The sequence below is a fragment of the Akebia trifoliata genome, unplaced genomic scaffold (genome assembly GCF_017979445.1).
Source record: "Akebia trifoliata isolate Shusen 1 unplaced genomic scaffold, ASM1797944v1 Contig00919, whole genome shotgun sequence".
Lineage (NCBI taxonomy): Eukaryota > Viridiplantae > Streptophyta > Magnoliopsida > Ranunculales > Lardizabalaceae > Akebia > Akebia trifoliata.
Window position 1 is genome coordinate 3,397 of NW_028237335.1, and position 27,529 is coordinate 30,925.

The following is a 27,529-nucleotide window of genomic DNA, read 5'->3' on the forward strand; positions in this document are numbered from 1 at the left end:
TCAATTTAGAGATCCCGATCGTTAGGAAAATGTAACAAAAATCAAATCTATTAAAAGTTCAATATAAACTATAAAAAAAAAAATCAAATTAAAAAAAAAAAAATTAAACAATTCAAAGAAAATAATTCCAAACAATAAAAAAAAAACAATTAAAATTGAAACAATTAAAACTAGACAATTTAAATTAAGAAATCCAAACAATTAAAATTAAAATCAAAATAAAAAAAAAAAAATCAAAATTTAATCAAGCAATCAAACTTAATAAAAAAAATTAATTAAAAAGTATTCAACCAAAATCAAATCGACCAATATTGACCAATCGATCGAATAAAAAATCACTCCATCAACTAAAATCGATCTAACTAAAATTCAAAATTGAACTCAATCAACCAAATCAAATTAAAATCCAAAATAAAATACAAATTAAAATTTTTAACCAAATCCAAAACAAAGTTAATCAATTAATAAAATTCAAAATAAAAAAATAAACCAATAAAAACTTGAAACAAAACCAATCGATCGACCAACCAAAAATCGACAAAAAGAAAACTAACTAACTACGAGTAGCGCAAGATCCTAACTTCCATTCTCTTAAAAAAGAAGGTAGAAAACGTGTCAAAAAATTAGAAAGAAAATCGAAATAGAAACTCATTTTTTATATAAAGAAGAGAACGTTTTCTCTCTTAAGGGAGTTTTCTCTCCAACGTCAAAAGGCTGGATCTCTCCTTCTTGAACTATTTTAAGGTCTCCTTCTCAACGTCCTTGGGCTGACCTTCGACTCTCTCTCCCTGCACTCTCTGCTCTCCATCTCTTGGAGGTTCATCTCATCTCCTCTATCACTCTCACAACCTCTTACTGCCTCCTTCCTCTTCCCCATTAAACCTGCAACTCACACACCCCCTTTGCTGCCCTCTCCATCATCCCCACAAACCTGCAATATCTTTCAACCCAGACCCCTCTCTCTCACGTTCAGCACAGCCCCCTACAACTCATCTCACTCTCCTCTTCTTCATCTTGGAATGAACCTGCAGCATAACCTGCTGCTGTGAAATCAGCAACGCCCAGACCTGCGCCTCCTCCTAGCTATCCTCTTCTTCTCCAACGTCCCAACATCCCCCTACAACTCACCTCTCTCCCACGTTCCTCATCTCCCAGCAACGTCCCCGACAGCCAGCCTCTCCACTCGTTTTTCTCCACAAAACCTGCAATACAGCACGCCCAACAACCTCCTCACAGCGCTGCAAAGCAACCATTGTGCTGCCTTCATCACCTTCAACAGCCCTCTTGCTATCCAACGTCCTTCTCAGATTTTTCTCCCTCTCCGCGTCTCTTTCTCCAGCGAAGAAGAAGGTTCTCCCCTTTGCTACCTTCGTCTTCCTCGGCGGGTACTCGCAAGCTATCGAAATCATACCTGAAGGAATTAGATCCATTCATCTCTCTATAGGTAAGTTTTATTTTTTTATTTATTTTTTAATTTGTACTTTTATTTTTATATCAATCAGATTCGTAGGTTTTTTTTATGTATTTTGCTATTTTCTTCTTTTTTCTGTATGCCGATAGGGTTAGGAGAATATTTAGTTTACGTTTCTTTTTATTCGTTATGTTTGCATATTGGTGAGATTAGAAGAGTTTCTTTTTTTTTTTATATCTCTCTATGTTTTTATTTGTTTTGTATCTCAGTAGGGTTAGGAAAATATATTTTCTTATATATACTTGTCTATGATTTTTTGTATTCGTCTTGGCATATTGATGAGGACAATACATATATGTTTTTTTAGGTTTTTTTAGGCTTTATTCATTTTTGTATGTTAATAGGGTTAGGGGTTTTCGTTATATTTATTTATTTATTTTCATATTATTAGGGAGAGAAGAATGTTTAGGTTTTATGCTTCTTTTTTGTTTATTTTTATTTTCTTAATGTTTTGTTCTTATTTTTTTATTTTTATTTGTATTCTTTGCATGTTAGTAGGATTAAGATGATATTTTGTTTATATATATTTTTGTGTGTTTTTTTTTTTTTTTTTTAATATTGATAGGATTAGGAAAATGTTGATTTACTTTTGACTCTATTTTATTTTTATTTTTTATGAACTTGCGATGACATGATCCTTGTATTTAAGCATGATGGTCCTATACGTTTAAAAAGAGGTTGTGATGATTTTTTTTAGCATGACGAATATGCATGCCATTGAATGATAAATATTGCTGAAAATTTGAGATATGTCATTGTATGATGGTTGCTTTGGAAAAATTGATGGTCCTAGATGCTTGTCCGTTTGAATCGATTTGAGAATAATTTGAGTTCCAATATTTTGTATGCATTGGTATTTGTTGATCTACAATTTGGTAAGCATGGTATTGTGAACTATTTTCTTGTTATTTCATAAATTTCTGAATTGGTGATCCTTGGTAAATCCACATTTTTTAATTCGGAAATTCCCATTCATAATTTCATTTCGAAAATTGGTATTTGGAATTTTCTGATATGAAAGTTGTATAATTTTCTATTTAAGGAAGGAATATATTTACAAATTTCTATTTTAGGAATTTCACATTTTATCGATTTCTAATTTAGATGATTTTGTAATTTCATATTTAGAAAGTTCAAGGGTTTAGAAGTTTCTAATTGAAAACTGTGATATCTTTGGAAAACTTCTATTTTGGGAAAATTCCACTTTTAAAAATTCTAATTTGGGAATTCAACATATATCTCTTGAATTCTAATTTAGGAATTTTCACGTTCCTAATTTGAAAATATTATAAATCCCAATGTGGCATGTTTTTATTTGTAATCTTCCCATTCAGAATATTCTCATGAATTTATATTTTGGACAGCTTAGAAAATGCTTGCAGGTGGAATTTCTTAATTGATTTCAGGTCATTGAGCTGATTAGGGTTTTTTCAAACCCTTCCATATTTTGTGGAATTCAAAGAAGAATCATGTGATTATTGGGACAATTTTTAGCCATGGGATTTGGTTGGAAAATCCAACATGAATTGATGATGATTGGACTGTGACCTTGATTGTAGTTTTTGTATGTTGACCATAGGATGATTTTGGATCGTAGTAGAGACTGATCATCTTGATCGGGCGGGTTCGGTGCCTAACACCTTCCGAAACCCGTAATCTGACCCCTTACCTATATCTTTGATCCGTGGATCGATCCATATCTATTTGGAGTTATTTATGGTTCCTAGACCTAAACTAGGTGGCGACTCCCATTTCTCAAAAGTCCCCCATTTATAAATCGGACCCCTATCTACTATTTAGTGAAAACGGCTCGAGGCGATTTCAATATGTAATCTTCCTCTTAATATAAATTATAAGCATTGTAATTCCACCATTAAGCTTTGCTATTGGAATAAATATAAACTAAATTTGGGCTTGGTTACAACCAACACAATAAGAGGCCCAACTCTGGAATTATTTTATTTTTGGCTAAATATACAAGAGGAAAAACTACGTGGAAAACTCCTGTTATACAATTCTTATTTGAGGTAAAGAAAAATTATTCACCCATGAAGCATTTTTGGCAATCAAAAGAAGGTCAACAGATCTAGAATAAAAGGAAATGATAATACTGATGCCAAAGTTTTCCTAAGATTAACTTTTAGGATTGGTTACAAATCAGTTCATTTAAGACTCATACTGAAGGCGGAAACCAAATTCGTTGGCATCCCTAATCCTTACCATGTGGTTTAAAGTGTACTAATTATTGGTTCACATCAAAATAAACTTATCAAGCATAAATAAACCAGTCCATATCAGATAAGATCAAACCTAGATTATAAATCCATACAAAGTATGTGTTTGTCAAATATGTAGAATAAGAATCAATTAACAAGCCTTGAATTGGTTTATGGAAGCAATAAACTAGGGAGGTTTGCTAAGCAATCCCAGAAAACAGCATCAAGTAAGTCATTGTACAAATTGAATTTTTCTAATGAATGAAAAAATTATTTCAGTTATAGAATAATCTTAATACTTCAAGAAAAATTATCATTATGGGGATAAACATACCTCAGCAAATTGAAAATTTTTGGTAGACGGGATCAGACATGTGATCTCTTGTTTTGTTCATGATTGCCAGCTAGTTGAGCTTTAGGATCAAGATCCAAGATAACTATAATGAAAATGGAAGGTGAGTTGGGCTTCCATCAACCATTCAACTGCAACAAATCCTAGCTTTAGAATAGAAATCATCGTAACAATAGTCCACCTTTAAAACTGAAATATTTTTTCAAACAATATTACACACATGCATAAAAAAAACCTCAAACTAGTTCACAAAAAGGAATTTGGAGTCTGAATCCAAGACCAAGACCCTTGGAAAGAGATTGTGATGGTAGGAAAAGATTTTGTGTATTTATAATCGAGAGGCAATATAAAATATATCATTTATCATGGAATATGCATAAACATGGCACACAATCCGGTTACAGAATCACAATTAGGAACAGCTATTAACTCTTAATACATCTGGAACAATTATAAATAATTTCCAAATGGGTGTTCCTAATATTTAGGAATGATTAGTAACCATTCCTCATTGTGGTTCTAAAAACATAAACAAGTACAAACCATTCTTCATTTAAAAATAAATCTGTGAAAGATCTACAAGAGAAAACATTCCTTAAGCATTCATATAAATATTGATACTAAAGAAACTAACGTTCTCAAGACAATGCATTTAAAGTCTCTAACTGTTTTAACAATAACATTTATTTTATCGTAAAAAATAAAAAAAAAAAATACAAAAGCAATGTATTACTATCTACTAGATACGTAAATTGAGTACAAAACAAATCACAAACTAATCGATGAAAGTTTGACACCATGCAACATATGATCCTGTTTGAACTTCTCCCAATAGAAGCTCTTCCACAAGCAACGACATGTTTACACTAGAAGGTTCCATCTTATATCAAGATCAATCTCGTTATTGAAATTTTTTTCTTCGTGCTTCTTCTTTATAACATTTGAAAGAGATTCTGGAAGCTTTTCTGATCCATGAACAAGTAACTTCTGCAAAACAATGTGGACCTTACTGCAATCTGCGCAACAAAACCACTTCCCCTTTGCCAATTCCTGTTATATTTATATAGGTAAGATTATTATATAGGTAAGATGAAACTTTAAATGAGAATAAAATAACAGATCATTTACACACACACACCCCCCTGTATAGATCCACCATTTCATGATCCTTCAAACAGCCAACACTTCTCACACAGGAGAGAAAAGTATTGAAGAGGGCTGTGGGGGGTGGTTAAAATTGTATACTAAAAATTATGTGTATCGAGAACTCGTATAAAAAATGGGGGCATAAAGAGAACAAAAGTATACTTGATCATAGAGAATAACTATGCGTGAACCAAATCTTGATTTGCTAAAATCATCATGCATACAAGCAAGATTCAAAGCATAAGCTCAAGCATAACCAGAATGACAAGGAATGGAAATCAGCACAACAAACAAAACCCACAACCATGATGTAACAATATTACGTCCAATAACAAGCTTACTGCAAGCCCATTTGCATTAAATGCATCCACTAGCTTCGGTCTCGTGTTTTGACAATCCAAATGCATCGCTTGGATATTTGTTCAATAGAATCAACTCCAGAAACTCTCCCAGCTGCCTTTGCATTTGCATTCACTACGTCATAATGCGCCAAAAACGACTGCCCAAATAGTCGCAAAAGGAGTCGTTTTAAAAGGAGTGGTTTTTTAACTGTGACAGCCCAAAACAGTCGGAAAAAGCGATTGTCCTTGGCAGTCTGAAAAAAACGACTGTCTTTGACACTCGGAAAAAATGATGGTCTTAGACAGTCGTTTTTCTTGATTTAAAATAAAATAAATTATTTTTTTTTTCTCAATTTATAAATTGAAAAAAATGAATCATTAAAAATATTATTTTTTTGAAATACGAAACCACTGCCACCAATATAATGTATTTATTCTCAAAAAAACTTCTTTGTACTACCATTCTTATTCACTAACATCTCTAACATTCAGTACAATTTACTCAAACAAAAAAAAAGTATTGTTGCTTATGATTCCTCCATCCCTGACCTAAGTTATTCTTATTTTCTCTCATCTCTGATATTCGATACATAATAAATATGGGGGAATAACACAACAACAAAAGCCACTATGTAACAACTTACAGTCTCTGTTGTTTTAACAATACGAATACATCGCTTGGAAATCTGTTCTACAGGATCAACACCAGGAACTCTCCCAGCGGCCTTAGCATTTGCATTGTATTCGCAGGATTTTTCCCTTTGGTACATATTTAAGCAATATTGACAGTACCATTTACCATCCGGAATGCTTGACAGACCCACACAATCTACAATAGGCAAATGAGAATGAACGTCAGATAAGCCAATCACACAACATAATCATTCAGAAATGTTCTGGTTAAGGAAGAGAAGTGGATCAAAAATGTAACAAGAAGCTGCAGGTATTGAAATTAAGAGTTAAAAAGGAACAGAACAGCAGGATGATACTAAGAAGCAAACCTATAATAAATATTAAACTAACCATCTAAAATTAAATTATAGATTTGGATAAATTGGCAGGGATTATATATATAGTTTCATCTTACCTATATATATGTAAAAACAATGGTTTTTCAAAATACGGTTAGAGGTTTTGGATTGAGCTGATTTTTTGCGAGGATCTGAAGATCATCCTCACAGAAAATCAGCTCAATTTGAAACTTCTTAATCCATCAAAAGTGATTGACAAATTAGTGGCAAAAATTGGCAAAAAATCAACGGTTCCACATTCTAAATCACTTTTAATGGCGTTAGAAGTTTCGGATTGGGTTGAATTTTTTTTTTTTTGGAAGATCTTCCCATCATAGAGATCATCCTCATAAAAAATCAGCTCAATCCGAAACTTCTAACCCATATTTTGAAAATTTATTAATGTTACACTGTTTTTATGTTTTTTCATATATATATTTTTTTGATAAACCAGCAATAATATTAAAGAGGAGATTACAAAAGACGGGTATTTGGAAGACCCAAGAGGTCTCCAATAAAAGCCCGCCTTACCACTAAAGGAAGATTATTTACAAGGACAAAAGACTCGGAAGAACGAGATGAAGAGGCATAGACCGTTAACGCATCAGCCACATTATTCCCTTCTCTAAAGATATGCCTTATGTCCCATTCAATCTCATTGAGTAAGAGTAGACACTTAGCCACAATGCACTACGTCACATTGCGGGATAAACGACTGTCCTGAACAGTCGTTTTTGACAAAAACGACTGCCCTTGCAGTCGTTTGCGCAGTCGTTTTAAAAGGAGTCGCGATTAAAATGCGACTGCTGAAGAAAGTCGGAAAAAACGACGGCTTTTGACCGTCAAAAAGACCGTCGAAAACAACGACGGCTTTAGTCCGTTAAAATGACCGTCGAAAAAAACGACGGCTTTTGTCCGAAATAACACAGAATTTGGAACGGCTTAAAACCGTTCCAAATCTGAAAGCACTACCAAAAAAAATATACATTAGACATCGATTGAAATCCGATGTCTATAAGACTGATGTCCTAAGTCTGAGACTTTGGACATCGGTTACAAACCGATATCTAAACTTTTGAAGAAAAAAAGAGATATGCCCATACGGATGGGATTTAACAAAAAATGTGAAAGCAATATTTTAGATCACGGATAAAACTTACCAAAGTAGATCGAAGGGCTTGTCGAAGACTGACTGATTGTTTCTTTCACATTAGTTACTCTCTCGGGACAATTTGTCGTTAAAACTTTTACGTTACGCGATTATGATACTAATAAGAACATAGAGCAATGAATTGATGTTAATAATGGCAAGGGCTATTACCTGATGGGTCACGAAGACAATCTCAGATCGGAATGGTACAATCCAACCCCTTGGCAGCATCATCGAGGAATATCATTGCCATTTCAGTTGCAAGCCTGGTGTGAGCCTCCAATGCTAAGCACTTCTCAATATCTTCATGCCAGTTAATGACACCTACATTCGAGTATAGATAAGAAGAACAATAGATGGCCTTTATGTCCTCTTGTTTAAAACTAGACTTGATGGAGCCAATAACCAAGATATCACGAAAAACTGACATACTAAGAGCACGGACATGTGCACTTGGATGAGAAAGGCATTGAGTAGTAGCTGGAAGGTGACACTGTATATACAAGAATAGTAAATCACATTATTAATAAGGGGTTTATTTGTGCTTGGATGTGAGACTAGATTTGAAAACGTCAACTTCGGGTAAATGTTTACCTTCAAAAGGTTCGAGAGTGATTCTTTGATGGCCAAGCTGGAATCTCCCCATTTAAGCAGAAGCTGGACTGCTCTAGCTGTTGCTTCCAAAAGCTGCACACTAATTAACAGTAATAAAACGTGTAGTAAGTAAGCGTTATAATTAAAGAGGTGCACAATCTAATAAGTTCACAAAGCTCTCTTAAATGGGAATATAAGGTGAAACATGAAGAAGAAAAATAGGTATATTTGCTCGCAATAGTACCTCTAGTTGTGGTAAAGTGCACGCTTCTCCATCAGGGAGCATTCCATCTGTGGCACGTTGTAGAAGATCTGGAGAACTAGATAGAATTACCAACGATTCTGGGCAATCATGATTTCTCATTAGCTCCACCATTAATTTTACTATCCGTTGATTAATAATCCATGTATTTTGATCTTGCTCACCATCTCTAGCAACCCAAGATTGCAAATCCTTCTCTGCCTGAAATGGTTTGGGTAAAAAAGTTATAGAGATGCTATATATATTTTTTTAAAGTCAGTTGAGAATTCACTCATTAACTTAAGCCGAATACTGACCTGAAGAACAATTGCAGACAATGCTTTTGTTGGCGAAGCTGATACAACACTGCAAAAGGCATTGACTACCTATACAAAATAATTAGAGTTGGTCAATTTGAACGATTTGAATTAATCACCTTAGTTCAAAGAACTTGAGCTAGAAATTTGTTGTCTCTTACCATCAAAATGAATAGAGTAACCTTAGACATAATTATAAAATAAATTATATATTATAAATAAGACATGATAGAACAGTACCTATCTCCTCCCCTGTTGAGAAGACGTGCTTTCGTCGCTCAGTTGTGTTTCCGGTGCTGCAACCAACTTGTGCCACAGCAAGGAAACAACAGAGAAGCATAACTCTTGTTTATCGGCGAGTAAAGACTTTAGAAGAACTTGGGCACTACAATTGAATCCAATATGTCTGTCCCTTATAAGGAAATTAGCCAAATCTGATGCATCCTTTTCCAATGAGGATGCCCTTGTATCCTTCATGAATGTCAATGAAGCATAACGCTTTAGTGAAAGTAGTGCTTCTAAGATTCCTAATATCCGTCGGGCATGTTGTATGGCAGCACACAAACCATTTTGTAACCCATTTGAAGAACCATTAAGTTTTGCAAGCTTGGCCATGCTAGGTACATCTTTAGAAATCAATGGGAACATCTAAAATTCACAAGCCAAAGCACACCCAAGATCTTTTCCTTGGAATCAGACCTGTCCCCTCCTGCATCACCATCCTCCACCTCCATCTCCTCATCATCTCTTCCATCCTCAATCTCCATACTCGGGTCCTCATTGGTATCAGCCAAAGCAGTTGGTTTGCCACATTGCAAAGCAACTTTGAGGTCGTGGGTTCAAGTCCAGCTTACCCATCCAAAAAAAAAAAAAAATATATATATATATATATATATATATATATATGGCGGGGGGGAATGAATGAGATCAGTGATATTGTGAGCAGAACTGCTGCATTCTAGAAGGTTGGGGAGCATATAGATCAACTGTATGTGCATGTGTTTCTTCTGGTCTGAAAACGTGATTGAAGCACCCAATAGACTAATTGGTATTCTAAATTCCTTGAATAGTGTCAAGAGTGTTCAAATTGGCGCAGAAGATTGTTTGGTGAAGAAAGGCATAGTGTAACTAGTGTTCACAGACTCCCCTTTCTATGCTCAAATTAGAGGTTTGGTAGGACAAACGCCAAAGACAACTCTATGGGCAAATATTCCACCAAGAATTCATTCATTCATATGCTCAAATTGGAGGTTTGATAAGTTTTTCATAGTTATACACGACTATAATTTAGTCATGGATAGTGTACAGAAAAAGCATTCAACTAATTATGTGTGTGTGTGTGTGTGTGTCTGTCTTAAAGATAAGGCAATATGGGCAAAGCTGAAATACTCATCTCCACTAACTTCTTACCTTTGAGGCAAGGCCTTTGGCAGCAAGATCTTGCATAGTAATTTGAACAGCCCCAGGTTGCTTTGGTCCACATGACACCCACGAGTCATTAGATGTCTTAATGAAAAACATTGCATCTTGAGTTTTGTGAATGGGTTCAAAGAGAACGTCTTTTACCTGTCAAAGATCCAAAGAGTGTGATACCAATCTAATCTCAACAGCATCACTCAAGAAAAGATGTACAACAACACCAAAACATTGAAGTGAGTGAATGAAAATAATCTATTAAAGTCTGTTCACGTACACAAACAAAAATATCCGAACCAAAGAACCCTTCCGTCTTGTGTGCCAAGGTCTCAAAGTCACTTTCAGTCAAGTTGTGAGGGGTATCTCCTAGATGAACGTGCTCATAACCATCAAGTTCAATGACAGAGGCAACTAAAAAGATCAATGTTACAATTACCCATATTTTAATGGACTGATTTTCTCACCTCTTTAACCTCCTCAACAGGATAGGAAGCTTTTATTGGTATTCCCAGCTCTTTCGGTTGGACATCGATAATGACAAACACAAGGTTGGCAACACAGCTGCAATAACAAAATGAATTTAAAACTCTAAGTCTGCCGTTTTCTCCTTTAATTCATATGTATGAATGTGTGTATTTATGCATGAATACAGTAATGTAATGAAAAATATGAACCTAGACAAGTCAACGAATGATAAGTGGTAAGCAAGACTACCAAGAGTTGTCCTTACCTACACTCTAATTTCAGACTACAGAGTACATGGCTCGTAGAATGTAGAAACAGCCTACCAACAGGAAGGGATGGGTACTACTCAAGTTGTTTATCAAGGCAAGAGCTCTAAGCAAATGGCTCAAGATCAGCCTAGCATGAACATGTCTATCTTATTTTACTTTGTGATGCATAAGTCAATGAATTAGTTCTCAAGAAATAAGCAAGACTCTAAAAGATTTGTTAGAGGTAAAGAGATGATCTGGAGATTTGACAAAAGCAAACTTGGTTTCTTGTGAACTAAGTGCAATCAGTTTCACACAGTTATTAAAACTGTCTACTTCATTATAGTTTGTAACTTCTGCAACCTATGACACATTGATAAATAGTCTCACACAAGGTTTGTTGGCGTGTAGAGATGGCAAATTTCAAAGATTGTGCTTGTTATTGTTGAGTTTCTTCATTTTATCAGAGTCATTTCAAGAGTTAACCCTTGGACGATCTTGCAAGTCTTTATTTAAGAAAAAACCACCCAATGGGTTGAACAAGTCATCTTCATCTTCATCGGTTAAATTAGGTCATACCAATTACTCATTGTTGAAGATGCAGTTCCTTTGAATTCTCCGTAGTAGTAATGATCTGATGGGTTACACCGATGGCAGTGCTACATGCTCAGGCTCATTGCTACCATAAGTGAATCTGTGTGCACTTCACGTGCTATCTGGATGATGCTAGAAAAGAAGTTTTAGTCGCAGAGCACGTATAAAGCAACTCAAACAACAATTACAATCAGTCAAGAAGGGTAATCTCTCGATCTATGATTATTTATATCATATGAAAACCATTTCGGACAATCTCACGGCTGTTGGTGTTTCTGTTGATGAAGATGATGTAGTATTGATGATCCTCAATGGACTTGGGCCTGAATATGCACTCGGTTCAGATTCAGTTAGTATTGATGACTTTATGGTCTCCTCTTATCGGTCAGGAGACAGTCTTGAACAAGCATCACCGATAGATGTTGCCACCTTGACTCCACTACTGCCTTTGTCGCTTATCGTGGCAACCAACAACCTAGAGGTCGTGGTTTCTATAGATCTCGTGATTGTGACTCAACTTATTACATCAAAACTGATGACAACTGCAAGCCTCATATCACACGCCAAATTTGCAGCCAAGTTGGCCACTCAGCCTCGATTGCAATCATCTCCTTGATCATGCATATCAGGGCCATGGATCACCTGCATGGTTTTAAAAATCAATCAAAACTGATGACCATCGCAAGCCTTTTATTACATGCCAGATTTGCAACCGAGTTGGCCACTTGGTCCTTGACTGCAATCGCCTTGATCATGCATATCAAGGCTGTGGACCACCTCCATGGTTTTAAAACTTGATCAAAATTGATGACAACTGCAAGCCTCGTATTACATGCTAGATTTGCAATTGAGTTGGCCACACAGCCCTTGACTGCAATCATCGCCTTGATCATGCATATCAAGGCTGTGGACCACCTCCATGGTTTTAATACTCAAGGCTTGTTTCCCACAGGCGTATGTGCCTCATGTCAACAGGGAAATAGTTGTCGTCTGTTATCATCTACTGTATCTCAATACCCTCTCGAATTACTACACACTGATATTTGGGGTAATTCTCCTGTTAAATCACTAAATGGTGCATGTTGTTATTTAATCATTGTCGATGATTTTAGTAAATATAAGTGTTTGTATCCTACGAAATCTAAATCTCAAACTTACGATATCTTTCTCTTTTAAATTGTTGGTTGAAAATATGCTCAATATTAAAATCAAATCTTTGCAATAAGATGGTGGTGGTGAATTCACAAGTCGTCGGTTTCATATTCTTTTATCATCTAATGGTATCACTCATTGGTTGTCACATCCACACTCCAGAACAAAAAGGAGTTGTAGAACGAAAACACTCCAGAACCAATGTGGTCGAAATCGGTCTCTCCTTGCACAAGCATCAATGCACCTTACTCTTTGGATGGAGACCTTTACCATGGCTGTTTTTCTAATCAATAACCTACAGTTAAAAAAATACTAGGACATGTTAGTCCATGTGAAAAATTATTTCGCAAGTCACCCAATTATTCCACACTCCGGATTTTTTATTCTAGATGTTATCCCTTTTTGCGACCCTACAATAATGCAAAAATGGAATTATGTACTTCTCCTTGCATCCTCATTTGATATAACCTTAATTACAAAAGGTACAAGTGACTTGAACCAAATTTTGGACGAATGTACCTTCCTTGTCATGTGACATTTGATGAAAGCCAATTCCCCTTCTCCACATCACGAGATCCTTAACAAAAGTCTCCAACTTCAAATTCCTCATTACCCATTTTTGTTCCATCATACTCCTATTCCTCACATTCATCTGGTGACAAGTTCAGCAGAACCGACATTACGGACATGCCAACATCAACATGGGATATTGTTCCAACATGCAATGAAACAGAGAACTCCTCTCCCATCACCAATATTCAACCTACCCTACACCTACACCCAACTTCACTCCTATCTACCTCAACTACAACTGTCACAATTCTATGCACAAAATCCAAGAAACCTAAATTACCACCTACTTGTCTAAATATACACCCCATGGTTACACGAACCAAGTTTGGTACTCAAGAAAGGTATGTCTACTGTCGAGACTCCATTTTCAAAAATAATCTACATAGTGACTGATTTAGCAAGACCATATAATGTTATACAATAGCAGTAATTTTGTAACTAGCGCATGTTTCATGAACGTTACCAAAAGTATAATCAAGCAATAGAACTCTTCATAAAACAGAAAATTTGAAATTTCATAGCAAAACATCTCCAAGACTTTGTAATCATATGGTTATAAAAATATGTTGGGACCACCTTAGATTGTTTATTGGGTTCAACAGAAAAAACTGACTAATTATTTATCATTAAGGATAGGTTTTTTTTTTTTCAGATTTATCTTCCATTTTATTTCATCCCAAATCACTTAAATATGATTCAAAGTTAAAACAAAACCACGAGTGTGACCAATTCAGGAAAATCCACAAAAATGGAAGAAAAAGATACAAACAGATAGATCATATTAATTATGGAGATGTTCTACTATGAAATTTCAAAGCATAGCGTATGTGTAATGGATTTGATTCTCTTAGGAATTTTTACAAACAGTTGGTGCACATTAATTTGAAGGAAAGACAATATGAAGGAAAACCTTCAAAATCAGACAAGAATAATCTAAAATATTGAATGCAAACTTCAAAGCATTTGAAATCTTAAATTAATTAATGAAAATCTTAGATTCAATAAAAAACTTTAACATACCTGAAGATTCGATCACAAACCAAGCAAAGGGAGGGAGATCGAACAAAGCCCTAAAACTTTCGATCAAACGCCGATCGATTATGCCCTAAAACTTGCAAATCAAAATCTGATTGCGTCTTTAAAATCACAGATTCTGTGAGTGATAGATCAAGCGAAGATCTTTCGATCAATTTCTTTCCAAAAAAAAATTCCGATCGATTTACTTTCCAAAATGAAAAAAAAATTGATCGATTCTGAGTGAGAGAGAATCGAGTGAGTGAGAGAGAGAAACACTTGATCAAGACTTAGAGAGTTTATTCGAGAAGAGAGATCCGAGGGAGAGAGAGAGAGAGAGATTCGAGAAGAGAGATCCGAGAGAGAGATTCGAGAAGAGAGATCCGAGAAAAGAGATTCGAGAAGAGCGACGGATTTGAGAGAGAACGAAAGAGAAGAGCAGTCGAGTGAGATTGAGAGTGAGAGGAGAGACAGAGATGAGTAGAGAGTGAGAGTGAGAGAAGAGAAATGGCGGAAGTCGAGTTTCTGTCTGAACTTTTTTGTTAGAATAACTATCGGCACCCCAACTTTTACTTATTACATGAAACGACGTTTAAACGACAGTCAAAAACTGTCGTAATTAACGACAGCCTTTAGCAGTCGTTTTTAGCGCATTTCTACCGTCGCAATAATCGCGATATGACGTAGTGATGCGCTCATGAAACCAAGGGAATCTCCTACCTTTGTGAGCTCCAACGAGAAGGGACGAATTTGATTCAATTAACAACTTTTTTCCATTGAGATTAATGAGCTGCACCCCATGCAACACTGCAAGGAATTCAACAAAGGAATTTGTTCCTTGGCCTAAGAAAACACAGCAAGCTTTTATCAAGCATCCTTCATGATCACGAATTACACATCCCGTTCCAGCTGCACCCGGGTTTCCCAAGCTTGAACCATCCACATTTAGTGTAACCCAGCTAGCAGGTGGCCTGCTCCACTTAATAGAGAGGATCTTAGATAAACCATTGAAAACCTGAGGATTTTTTAATTCAAGAAGCCAAGCATCAATCTTTCTTTGAACTCCAGCCATTGATCTAAAAACACCATAAAAAATTATAGAATTTCTAGTAATCCAAATCTCCCACGTGATGATCCAAGGAGTTATAACTTCCCTGTAGCTTGGGGCATTTTTTGTCCATAAGAGCATAAAGAAGAAAGTCACTCTCCAAGGAGGAAGAAGACCTTGATCCCTACAGAACCCATATTGTGATACTAAAGGGGCATTTGAAGAATAAATGATTCAACGTCTCCTCTGCAGATTTGCAGAGGGGGCATTGAGAAGCTAAAACGCGTCCTCTACGCTTTCGAAGACCATCAACCGGAACTACTTTGTGAAATAATTTCCAGTTAAAAACTATAACTTTTGATGGAATCTTCAAGCTCCAAAGCACCCTCCAAGATTCAGCTTTTTGACCTTGGATTCTTATACAATTCCAAGCCGTTGAAGAGGAAAAGAGACCGGAAGTAGTATGAAGCCAAATCGGTCTGTCGGATATGTTTTTCTCAATGATTAGATCTGAAGCAAAACGAGCCACCTCAGGGCTGAATAAGAGAAATTTTTTCCAAATCAAATCCACCATGAGCAGACCAAACTACCTTAAGCGAAGCTTTATCCGAGTAACAAGAGAAATGTTCTACTATAGCTCCTGATCCTCGCCAGTTGTGAAACATGAAGGAGATCTTAGCACCATCACCCACTAAGAATTTTGAGTTTCTAAGAAGAGAGGGCATTTGATGCACCATAGACTTCCAGATCATGAAAGATTTCTGATTAGAAGCGGCTTGATATAAGCTTTTATTATTCAAATACCTACCACGCAAGAACTCAGACCATAAAGCCTTCTCTGTTAACATCTTCCAGCATAATTTCAGCATACCTACTTTGTGGATATCTACTAGGCACTGTACACCTAAACAACCTTCTTCTTTTGGCTTTGCCACCTTCTCCCAATTAAGAAAATGCAATTTTTTGTTATCTCCAATGCTACCCCACATATGTTTTTTCATATGTCCCTTGATCCGTTCCCATATATATATATATATTAACAGAGACAACTTAACAACAAGTATTAAATTTAAATAAATAATTAGGGAACTTGGCAACCTAACAATCAAATAGATGACAAATGATAGAAATGGATAAGAGACTACTAGAAATGAACACCATAAATACATGGACTGGTAACTTAAGAAAATATGCAAAAACCCAAATTCATAAAATTGCAGCTTCCTAGCCACTTTAAGGCTATCATGCTACTTCTCAGTTCAAGTATAGAAGATTGTGAGCATAGGTTGTGACACAGAAACTCTAGCCTACAGTATTTCCTAGATCCCAAGGCACCCAAAAGAAGAAAAGCCAAAGAAGAGAGGCCACCAGGATAGGACCGTGAGGGATCACTTCTCAATCAAAATAGAGACCTTCAAGGGTCTCATGCATTAGAGATGCATGATATAGGAATCTCATATCTTTGAAAAGACAAGTGAAGAGAAACAGGTAGAAAATGATTGCCATTGAGTGAAGCTGGTAGTTCCACCAGTTTCTTGGTGTAATAGTTTTAAAGGCAATTGGGTATCCATTTCTGAGGTTGGCTAGGATTCAAAATGTATTTTCCTTTTTGTATTCAGAGGATAAGGAATTTGCTTGCATGGAATGTAAACCTTGTCTGATGAGCTGAGATGGAGATCATAAGAGAAAATTTTCCTTTGGAAATTCTATTACATTTGGAATAAAATATTTGCACCATCATCAAATTCCACATATTAGAATTTCTTAGGCATCACAGCACAAACAGGTTTTGTTTCTACAAGTAACTAAATGTTCATCGACATCATTTGTATTTTCTACTTCACCAATATTTAATCCAGAGAAAGAAGATGAAACATACATTGGTTAAAAGCAGACTGGCACCACTTTCTCAGATTTTACGACCATTGACATGCATGAGTCATACAGGACAAACTCAGCCCTTATTTTCAAAGAATCAATAGATCTCATTTTTTATTAACATTTTCCTCCATTTTCTCTAGCAAACATTAGCTTGTATATTTCATATTCAATTAAACAAATAAGAAACCTCTTAATAAATGAAGCAACCAAAACAATGGAAAAGGTGGTAAGAAGAAAAATCATCACTGGAGAGCGAAATGCACCTTGATGAAAGGCCCTGGGGCATCCATCAGAGCAAAAGATCCCCAAAGTCCGCATATGTGCTGCAAAGGTCATCGTTGTCGTTGATAGAAAGTTTCCGGCCTCTTGATAGAGACACTGACAATTCATGCAGTGAAACCCCATTGGATGTGTAAATATTTAAATATCTGGGAAAACACGAACAAAAACAAGTCAAAATAAACATAAAATAAAAGATGCGCCTTATTTTACTAATCATGCAAGATTTATTTGCATGAAAATTCTTCAAACAGCATGAGGATTAAATGGATATTACTAATGTGTCTACTACAAAATTAAATCAGCACCGCCAAATAGAATTTCATGGGCCATAGTAGAAGGTTAAATGGATATTACTTGCAGGCCCGAAATCTACTTGATCGAGCAGATTAACAGCCTATGGAGAAAGATAAAATTCTAAGATGACCTAAAAAGCCTTATCTCAAAAAATTTGAGAGAAACTAAACGGAAATTAAAAACTAGAAAATTGGGGTTTGAAATTCATAATAGAAATTAGATGTGATCATCTTTCCAATAAAATCCCAAGAAGATTGATGAAATATGTCAAGCTGCGATTAAGTCTTAAGTCCAATAGAAAATCAGTTCATTTAAGATCCATAGACAAACCTAATCCTTACTATAAGAAATTGAAGTTTCCAAATATAGCAAATTAAACTCATCAGACATAATAAACAAAATAATCATGGGGATAGACATAACCTTAGAAAGAAGGGATCGGACTTGTGACCTCATGCTGCTTTCATTGTAGATTGTCAAGCAATTGGGGTTTACGGTCAAGATTAAGATTGCGATTGAAAGATGAATGGCTTCCATTGTACATGCATGAATTTAACATCTCATGTCTTTGTAGAAAAAGAATGAAGGAAAAACATAAAAACTCAAACCAGTTTACCCTAAGAAAGGTTTCAGTCTCAACTCTCAAACCAATACCCTTCAAAAGCGATTGTGATGGTAGCCCAGCCCTAGATCAACATATTTTATAATAGAGGGCGATATAAACTAGAGAGATTGATTAGGGAAAATTACTTAAAGACCCCTGCGGAAGGAATTCTTTCTAAATAGTCCCTAAATTTTGTGTGTCAGCTTGAGAGGACATTTAGTAAACTTTTTCTTTCTTACTGCTTCTCACCAAAGGCATTCTTTCTGATTCATAAATTTTGCGCGTCAGGTTTGGAGGACATTTACAAAATTATTTCTTTCTTAATGGTCCTTCTTACCATTAAGTGCATTACATAACTTTTAGTGTCGAACTCGACGCTTTTTTATTTGACATTGAGTTCACATTTTTTACTATCGAACTCACGACTATTTATTGTCGAACTTGATGCTTTAGTTACTGTCAAGTTGACGGTTTTTTGATGTAAAGGATTAATTCATTTTAATGGCTTGATAAACATTCTTCAAAAAATACTTCTATCACAATTGTTTCTGGCATGATTGATTCTAAAATTAAAATTATAATTGATTCTAACATAATGATTAGCAAATTACTCAAATGTGGTGTGAATATGATTGGATTCCTGTGTATCATGATCCATCTTGCAATATGGACTAAAGTCTCAAGAGTGGCTTAGATATGCTATACAAGATCCTAACGAGTCATGTTTTATAGTATATAGGCAAGAGGGTAACTCATGTAAATGTGGTTTGGATTCAATTTCTTTCCAAACAAGAATGTTACATTAGCAAGTTAGGTTTTTGAAATTGACTTAGATCCAATGGCCTGGCCATCTGATTGAGTCTAACTCATGCCACATTTTCTAAAGAATTATATGATGTTTTTATTTGCCAAATTCCATTTTACCAACAAAAACAGCCGTAATATCACAACTCTAATACATCAAGAGAAGGGCACAATCCTTAGCTTACATAAAATAAAACAATGTGCCTTTTTTTGTGGTAATCATATAGGTTTTATAAAACAAAATTTAAGAGACAAATATACAAAATACCCCATACAACGGATACCAAATGGAGATTATCCATTTTGGACAAAGGATGAAGCAGATTTGGCTTTGGTTAAGACTCACTCAGAAATAGACCAAACTGTGGTCGAGCCAAGCTGCGATTAGGTACTAGGTCTGATTGAAAATCAGTCCATTTAAGATCCATAGCAAACCAAGCCCAAACATGATTTGCTCAGCACCCCTAATCCTTACTATATGAAATTGAAGTGTATACATATACCAAATTATACTCATTTGACATAATAAACAAAAATAGTTATTGAAACTAGATCTATCCCAACTTCAACTCATTTCATACCCAAAATATGGATTTGCCAATATTTTGAGTAAAAATCGATCAATAAAAGCTGAAATTATTTGGAAAAGAAATAAAATAGTAGGTTTGCTAAACAGTTATAGAAAACACCATGCAATGAGTCAACTTCTACAAATCAAAATTTTCTAATGAATAAAAAACGAAATTCTTATGGCTATAGACATGCTGTTAGAGAGAAGGGATCAGACTTGTGACCTCATGCTTTTTTATTATTATTGTAGATTGTCCAGCAATCGATCAATAAAAGATGAGTGGATCGGACTTGTGACCTCATGCTTTTTCCGTTGCAAATTGTCAGCTGATTGAGATTTAGGGTCAAGATTGATATTAACTGAGATGAAAGGTGATGACTTTCATCATCGGCTCAACTGCAATAAATCCTAGCTTTAGCATGCAAATCATATCAACAATAATAGATGAACATACTTTCGAAAACTAACCATGCAATATTATTTTAAAATATTTTGATTGCACATAAAAAAATCAAGGAAAAAACTCAAACTGATTTTATCCTTAAAAAAATGGGTTGAGTCTCAAATGAAGACACTTGAAGTGCGAGTGTGATAGTGGCGTAAGATCAACATATTTTATAGTCAAGGAAAATTGATCAAGGACTAGAAGGTTGTTTTTAGGGCCATATTAACAGAGACTTTAAGGGTGAATAATACATAAAATCCCCTAAATAGACATAATACGTTGATAATTCATAACTTTTTTTTTTTGAATAAATTATGAATTTTTAGACTAATTATAGTTATTTACGTGTAATAGGTCAATGTCTCGAGATCCAAAAGGATTAAAAAGGACAAATGAAGAAGTACATTACAATCTATACCCAAAACAAAGATTATAGACCAATATCCGGATGTATTGGGCCCACAAGCCCCACAGCGCGGTGGACACTTTGGGCTACACGGTGAAGTCGGCAAGATGTTCCTTGAAATTGGTACACTACTGAGGCAGCGTGATGTGCATCATAACAAGTTAGGTTTTTGAGATCTTGTAAAGTACGGAAGTATTCCGAATTCGAGAGGAACCCTAATCTAACCTCTATAAATGGAAGGGCAAAAAATATTATATAATATCTCTCTTCTTTTAGTTCCTCCATAATTTTCTAGTTTTTAGGTTTACTTTATGTTGGAGCTTTATAAACAGAGGGAGTATTCTACCAGATTCAATTCAAGATTAATAAATGATCATCATCTTCTTCCCTCTTCTCTTCTCTTTTATTTTCATTTTGTTTTTATTATTTTTTCTATGGTCTGTGGCTAGACCTCTGTTAGAGAGGTCGATGAAACTCAAACAAGATCATCTTAGATAATTATTTGTTCCGATTATGCTTGAATGCTTCATTATGACACCAGTTTCTTAAGTAGTGATCATTGAATAGAATATTTTTCTCTTGATTTGAAAAATTTAATCTTAGATAAGTTCAAGTTAAACTATGTTTTGTTAGAGATTCAATGTTTTACTTTTGATTTCATCTTATTAAATATTCTCATAGAATTTTGGGGTTGATAGTTGGATTAACAGATTTTATTTTCCAATCCAATAACATTAGCTTTGTTAATTGGATTAAGATAAAAAAGTACACAAATAAATTGATAGGGTAACTTGTTTTGGTGAATTTGACTTGTCTAATTTTTTTAACATTGTGATTCCCATACATGTTTATTTTTGAGTAGTTTTAATTTAGTTTCCTTTAATATTTTGAACCTGATTTATTGTCTTAAGTCAAAAGAGAAATTGTTTGATCATCGTTATCTTTGTAGATTGACCCGTGGTTGCTAAGGTTTTCATAGATTTTTGTTCTTTTATTTTTATTGATAATCTACACCGAATAGAAATATAAACTATGTCATTTTCTATGAACGATGCATACACGTGGCACACAAGTAGGATATTGTTGACTAGCATCCAACGAACCTAGAAATTTGTTATTCAACATATCGATCACCAATGGGGGAATTACAGTCTTTCCTAATTTAAGTTGTGAGTTCATATGTTTTCTTTTTTGTTATGAGTTTTGAATCGTATATGTAGGGATGAGGGTTGAAACCTAGTCCTACGTCTCAAATATTTCCACATAGATCTCTTATTAAAAGAAAGAATCCCATCCCTAGGTGTATATAATCTAGACTCTTATTATTTTTCTTCATAAAATATCCATGTAAACTTTAATCTCTGTGGACTCTCCATATTTTTTTTTTTTTTGCTAAGCAAGCAAGATGATTTATATTATATATGGGAAAATTTGTACATAGGGCAGACCCTAACGATTTACAATTCGAAGTTGAGGCAATTCAAGCTTATCTCCAGTATAAGCATGTTTAACATTAATAGGTAACTCCATTACTCGCATGAACTTCATCGACTGTTGACTATGAATTGCTGCTGCAGCAAGGGCGTCTGCAACAACATTTGCCTCTCTCCAAACATGAGTTACTCTGACTTCGATTTTCGATAGCATTGTCCGTGCCTTGTATATCCATTCGTCTAGTTTCCAAGAGACTACATGACTTGCAAGACCCCTCACTATGATAGCTGAATCCATTTCAACAATAATTTTTTTACCAACTAAATCAAAGCTCTCCAATGCAACTACCAATGCACGGATTTCAGCTACATTGTTTGTCGCTTCTCCGAAAACCCAGTGCCCTGCTGCCACAAGTTCTCCATGACATCACGTAGAATAGCACCACCTCCTGAAATACCTGGGTTACCTCTTGCCGCACCGTCAGTATTAAGTTTAAACCAGCCAGCTGGCGGTTTTTCCCAGCAGACTTTGACTATACGTCTTTGAGGAATCGTTCTCCTATGTATACCTATAGCTTGAAGCTTTTTGATTTCATCATCTGAGGAAGGATATTTGAAAATCTGATGATCTTCTAGTTCTTTTAGCCATTTCAAACAGCTGAATATAACTCCCTGGACAGAGGCCTTCTTGTTCTCAAAGATACATTTATTCCTAGTGATCCAAATGTTCCAGCATACTACCCATGGAATCATTCCATTGACATTTCCAAATTGAGAATTTTTCGATAGGCCCCAATTAAGAAGTAATCCAGGCGTCATAATTCTGACTTGCTCATCTAGAAGGTGGCAGCTAAAAAAATTCCACACCTTTATAGAAAAAGAACATTTATAGAAAAGGTGTTCAACAGTTTCTTCATCATCTTCACAGCATGGACATCTTGACGCCATGGAGAAACCCCATTTTTTTCGGATCCAATCCACCGGACATGCTTTATGATAGATCTTCCACGCCAAAGTCTTCATCTTGGTGGGTACCTGAGCCTTCCAGATTGCTTTGCAGATATGAGATACATTACCCCTTTCTCTCACTGATTCCCATGCCGAACGGGACGAAAACAACCCAGATTTTGACGGCTTCCAGATTGTTCTATCAAAACTTGTTTGCTGAAGATTAAAAGCAATAATCTCTTCCACTGCATTGCCATCTTGAATTAGGTCTCTAAGTTTAGAAACATTCCAGCCCACATGACTCCATACCTCCTTCACCATAATTTGTTTATTTTCATCCGGATAGGAATCGATCAACGGAACTGAACCTCTCCAGTTGTGTAGGAAGAGAGAAGTCGTCGCACCGTCTCCAATCAAATATTTTGAAAGTCTAATTGTTGGATGAAGAAAATTTCGAAAAGTTCTCCAAATCTTGGAGCCCCTCGTTTTTGACGGAGTCCACCAATTTCCATCCTTGACATACTTCTTCTTAAGGTAGTCTATCCACAACCCTTTCTCATTTACCAATCTCCAGCATGTTTTCGTTAAACCTGTTTTATGGATCTCAGCAAGAGTTTTAATACCTAGCCCACCTTCTAGCTTAGGTTTACATACTTTATGCCAAGCAACAAGATGATTTTTCCTTTTACCCTCAGTACTACCCCAAAAGAATTTAGCAAAGCTCGACTCCAAAGAATCTGAAATATACTTTGGAATGAGTAGAATTGAAATTAGGTACACTGGAATGGAAGTGAGTACATGTGAAAGTAAGGTTAAACGACCACCTTCAGATAGAAGATTGGACTTCCAACCCATCATCTTCCTCGAGATCTTGGAAACCAAGCCCCTACACATTTCTCTCGTAACTCTTCCAGTAAACAGCGGAACACCCAAATAATTGGTTGGTAAAGAGCCCTTTGGAAAACCCAGAATTGTTTTAACAAGATCTGTTCTCCTTCCTTCCATATGATTAGCCACAAAAAAACAACTTTTTTCTAAGCTGACTTGCTGACCTGATGCCTTCTCATAAGATTCCAGAAATTCTTTGATAACTTTTAGAGACTTCGTAGTAGCTTTAGAAAAAATGATCAAATCGTCCGCAAATAAGAGGTGGCTAGGGGCTACCCCTTTTTTTGAAACTGCAAATCTCTCCATTTGTCCTGATTGTGCTAAATGATTCAGTCCCACACTAAGTGCTTCCTCCGCGAGAATGAAAAGACTAGGAGATAAGGGATCTCCTTGTCTTAGACCACGACTACCTCCAAAAAATCCATATGAGCACCCATTGACTAGCACCGAATAAGATACACTTTCCAGACACCCGTTAATCAACTTCAGAAATTCTTCCGAGAACCCCAACTTGAGAAGTACTGCCCGTAAGAACGGCCACTCAAGCCTGTCATAAGCTTTCTTCATATCGATCTTCATTGCCACATTATTCCCTCTAACTTTCAGATTAAGATCATCTAGCACTTCATGAGCCAATACAATATTATCATAGATATTCCTACCCTTAACAAAAGCACCTTGTTCAGGAGAGATTAAGGAAGGTAGAAGCTCTCCTAATCTCGAGGCCAAGATTTTAGATAAAATTTTATACAAAAAATTGCATAAACTAATAGGCCTAAAATCAGAAAAGGATAGAGGTACCTCATTCTTAGGGATCAAGGCAATAGACGTGGCATTGACAGATTTTGGGATAACGCCTTCCTGAAAAAAATTGATGACTGCCTTCATCAAGTCATGCTTGATGATATCCCAACATTTAACGTAGAAATTCCCCGAGAAACCATCCGGACCTGCTGCTCCTTGGGCATTCATACTTTGTACAGCTTGCAAAACCTCAATTTCATTAGGAAGAGCACACAACCGATCATTCTGCTGAGCAGTAACTTTACAATTTAGCCCCTCCAGCAAATTTCTATAAGAACATCTTTGAGAAGAGTTAAGTAGCTCTTTAAAAGAATGGACTGCCTCTCTACCAATTTCTTCTTGGTCTTCTATAAATGTCCCATCAGATTTTCTAATTCGTCTAATCGAGTTTCTCAATGTATGAATCTTAGTAGAAAGGTGAAAGAATTTAGTGTTTCTGTCACCTTCCTTGAGCCAAGAAACTCTTGATTTTTGCTTCCAAAACGACTCCTCGTTATTTGCCCAAGTAGCATACTCCAACTTGGATTTTTGACACTCTAAATAGAGATTTTGATCCCAACCTTGAGTGGCAAGTAGGTTTTCATATTCTTGGACCTTAGTTTCTGCTTCCTTCAGTCTTTTTTGTACGTTGCCCACAACCTCCTTATTCCATACTTTTAGAGCACCCTTCAGCCTTTTGAGTTTTGAAAAGAAACGATACAAAGGAGAACCTTCTGCTCTAGGAAACCAAGACTCCCTCACAATTTGCAAGAAGTCTTCCCTCTCAGCCCAGAAATCCAGAAATCGAAATTGACTAGGTCCCTGTAAAGGTTTAAAAAATCGAATAAGAAGAGGACAATGATCGGATGACAGTCTTGGTAGATGCGATACCAAAGGTGTACCCAATTCTGAAATCCAGGGAGGAGACACTAAGGCCCTATCCAATCTTGCCCAAATTCGATTAATTCCTTGCCTATTATTACACCATGTGAATCTATTACCCGAGAAACCAGCGTCAACTAATTGCAGAGCCCCAATGAGTTCTCCTAAGTCTTCCATAGATACACGATTTGGAAACCTCCCACCTTTCTTTTCATCAGGAAATAGAATAGAGTTAAAGTCCCCTACAATGAGTAGACTCCCAACATCTTTCAGCAACTCTTTTAAATCATTCCATAATTTACGACGTTCTTCAATTAACCAAGAAGCTCTAAGAATACAAAAAAACACACTTTTTCTGCTCCACTTCAGCATCAATAAGGATAAATTGAGACGACTGATGCACTACTCGAAATTTTGAGGGATCTCCGAACCAAAACACCCAAATAGACCCACAGTTATTAACGTCATTGGAGGTTGCTATTCGGGATTTCAGAATTAACTGCATTCGTTCAAATTTTATGTCTTTTCTAGACATTGGTTCCAGCACAGCCAACAGAAGAGGTTTAAAACTTTTTAACATATTTTTTAGTCTAAGGAGTGATGAGGAATTATTAATTCCTCTGATATTCCAGATTAGAGCTGACATAAAAATATGTTTAGAGGTTTCTCTTTGATCTAGTCCGTTTAGGAGGACCTAGATTGGACCACGATCGACGTCTTCGATTTTTCAGTTTCTTAGTTCTAGCACTTCCAAGATCTGAAGAATAATCTGGTTTTGTAGGATTAGAAGTAGAAAAATCATCGTCATCCTCTTCCTCTTCTGATTCATCTTCTTCCTCTGCCTCAACAGTAGGAAACTGGTTCTTAAGGATCAACGGCTGAGAACCTTTAGCCAGCAAATCTTTCCTTGTCTGTGTTTTTTCCGAAATCAACGAAATAGCACCAAATCTTGGAGTTGATCGTTGAAGCGGAGAAGATTCCCCAGAAATCTGCACAAAAATCTCCCCCTCCTCAAGAATAGGCTTCTCTATGATCTGGTCCACAGGAGAGTCCTTGATAGGCTCCAAAACAACTTCCAAAGACGGATGGGCAGTATCCGTATTAGGATCCAACACTACTTCCAAAACCGGATGCGCATTATTCTTCAAACACTCCAATTGAAATTCCAAAACTTGATGCGTGTGAGTAGGAGTCGGCTTAACAGTAGGAACCGTTACACTTTGAGTTTGAAATTCAAAATTTTGAAGTTCTTGGGTATCCACCTCAGCAACCACATTGTTTGCCAACTTGGATTTTGAATATTCCCCTTTCTCTACTTCAGCATTATTTGCTGCCATGTCACTAGTATCTTCTGACGAGGACTGGGAAATAACAGGAAACTTCCCTTTGCCATGAATGACCGGAGCTAACTCTTTCTGTTTTGGTCTAAAAAAGGAAAGAAAATGACAAGAGACTGGATCATATGCACCTAGGGATGTGAGCATTTCAATCATTTCTACTTTAAAATGTGAGTATATATGTTTCATTTTTTATTTATTTTCTTTCCAAAATGTCTTAATAAGATCAAATCTATTCTGATTTTCCATTGAAAGGGCATTAGATATAGTAGTAATTTCTAGGAAGAAAAGAACCTCTTTAGATATTATAAAATTTCTCTCTATAAATTTGATTTGGTATCTTTTCAAGAAAAAAAAATATTCGGAAAAAGCTTAATGCGCCTTGCTAGAGGGACTTCTTCTAAATCACCCATTACTTTTGGGTAGTTAGTTGTAACTTTCTAATCTATTTCAACGATTTGTGAGAATGAATGACAAATGGAGAGCATCATAATTTTGAAGATATAGACATAATGCTGGAGTGACCAAGAGATTAGCCTCATTTACTCTTTGGTGACATCATGTCAGCAAATTGTGAATTGAGGTCACTCCAGCATTGTTTATTTTTAAATTTCAAAATAAAT

The 27,529-nt window shown here is 35.8% G+C and overlaps 2 protein-coding genes across 4 annotated transcripts; both read right to left on the bottom strand.

Moving 5' to 3' along the window:
- Nucleotides 1-4,575: 4,575 nt before the first annotated feature.
- Nucleotides 4,576-18,509, bottom strand: LOC147380856 (DDT domain-containing protein PTM-like). 3 transcript variants are annotated; one of them, XR_015175007.1, is made up of 5 exons: nt 18,229-18,507; nt 17,493-17,657; nt 6,171-6,355; nt 5,348-5,684; nt 4,576-5,089 (listed from the first exon to the last, which is right to left on the bottom strand). XR_015175007.1 is itself a non-coding variant. In XM_086431157.1 (4 exons), the coding sequence occupies exons 2-4, from the start codon at nt 17,632-17,634 to the stop codon at nt 4,901-4,903; spliced, it is 516 nt and encodes a 171-aa protein (XP_086287283.1). In that variant the 5' UTR covers nt 17,635-17,657; nt 18,229-18,509; the 3' UTR covers nt 4,755-4,900. The 3 variants fall into 3 exon arrangements, 2 of the variants coding, with proteins under 2 accessions (XP_086287283.1, XP_086287284.1); XM_086431157.1 differs by lacking the exon at nt 5,348-5,684 and having other exon boundaries at nt 4,755-5,089; nt 18,229-18,509; XM_086431158.1 differs by lacking the exon at nt 4,576-5,089 and having other exon boundaries at nt 5,256-5,684.
- On the bottom strand, nt 8,017-11,557 carry LOC147380857 (protein SUPPRESSOR OF K(+) TRANSPORT GROWTH DEFECT 1-like). Its single transcript, XM_086431159.1, has 9 exons — nt 11,547-11,557; nt 10,719-10,815; nt 10,532-10,633; nt 10,249-10,404; nt 8,839-8,907; nt 8,707-8,743; nt 8,525-8,622; nt 8,281-8,380; nt 8,017-8,179 (listed from the first exon to the last, which is right to left on the bottom strand). The coding sequence occupies exons 1-8, from the start codon at nt 11,555-11,557 to the stop codon at nt 8,354-8,356; spliced, it is 597 nt and encodes a 198-aa protein (XP_086287285.1). The 3' UTR covers nt 8,017-8,179; nt 8,281-8,353.
- Nucleotides 18,510-27,529: the final 9,020 nt, after the last annotated feature.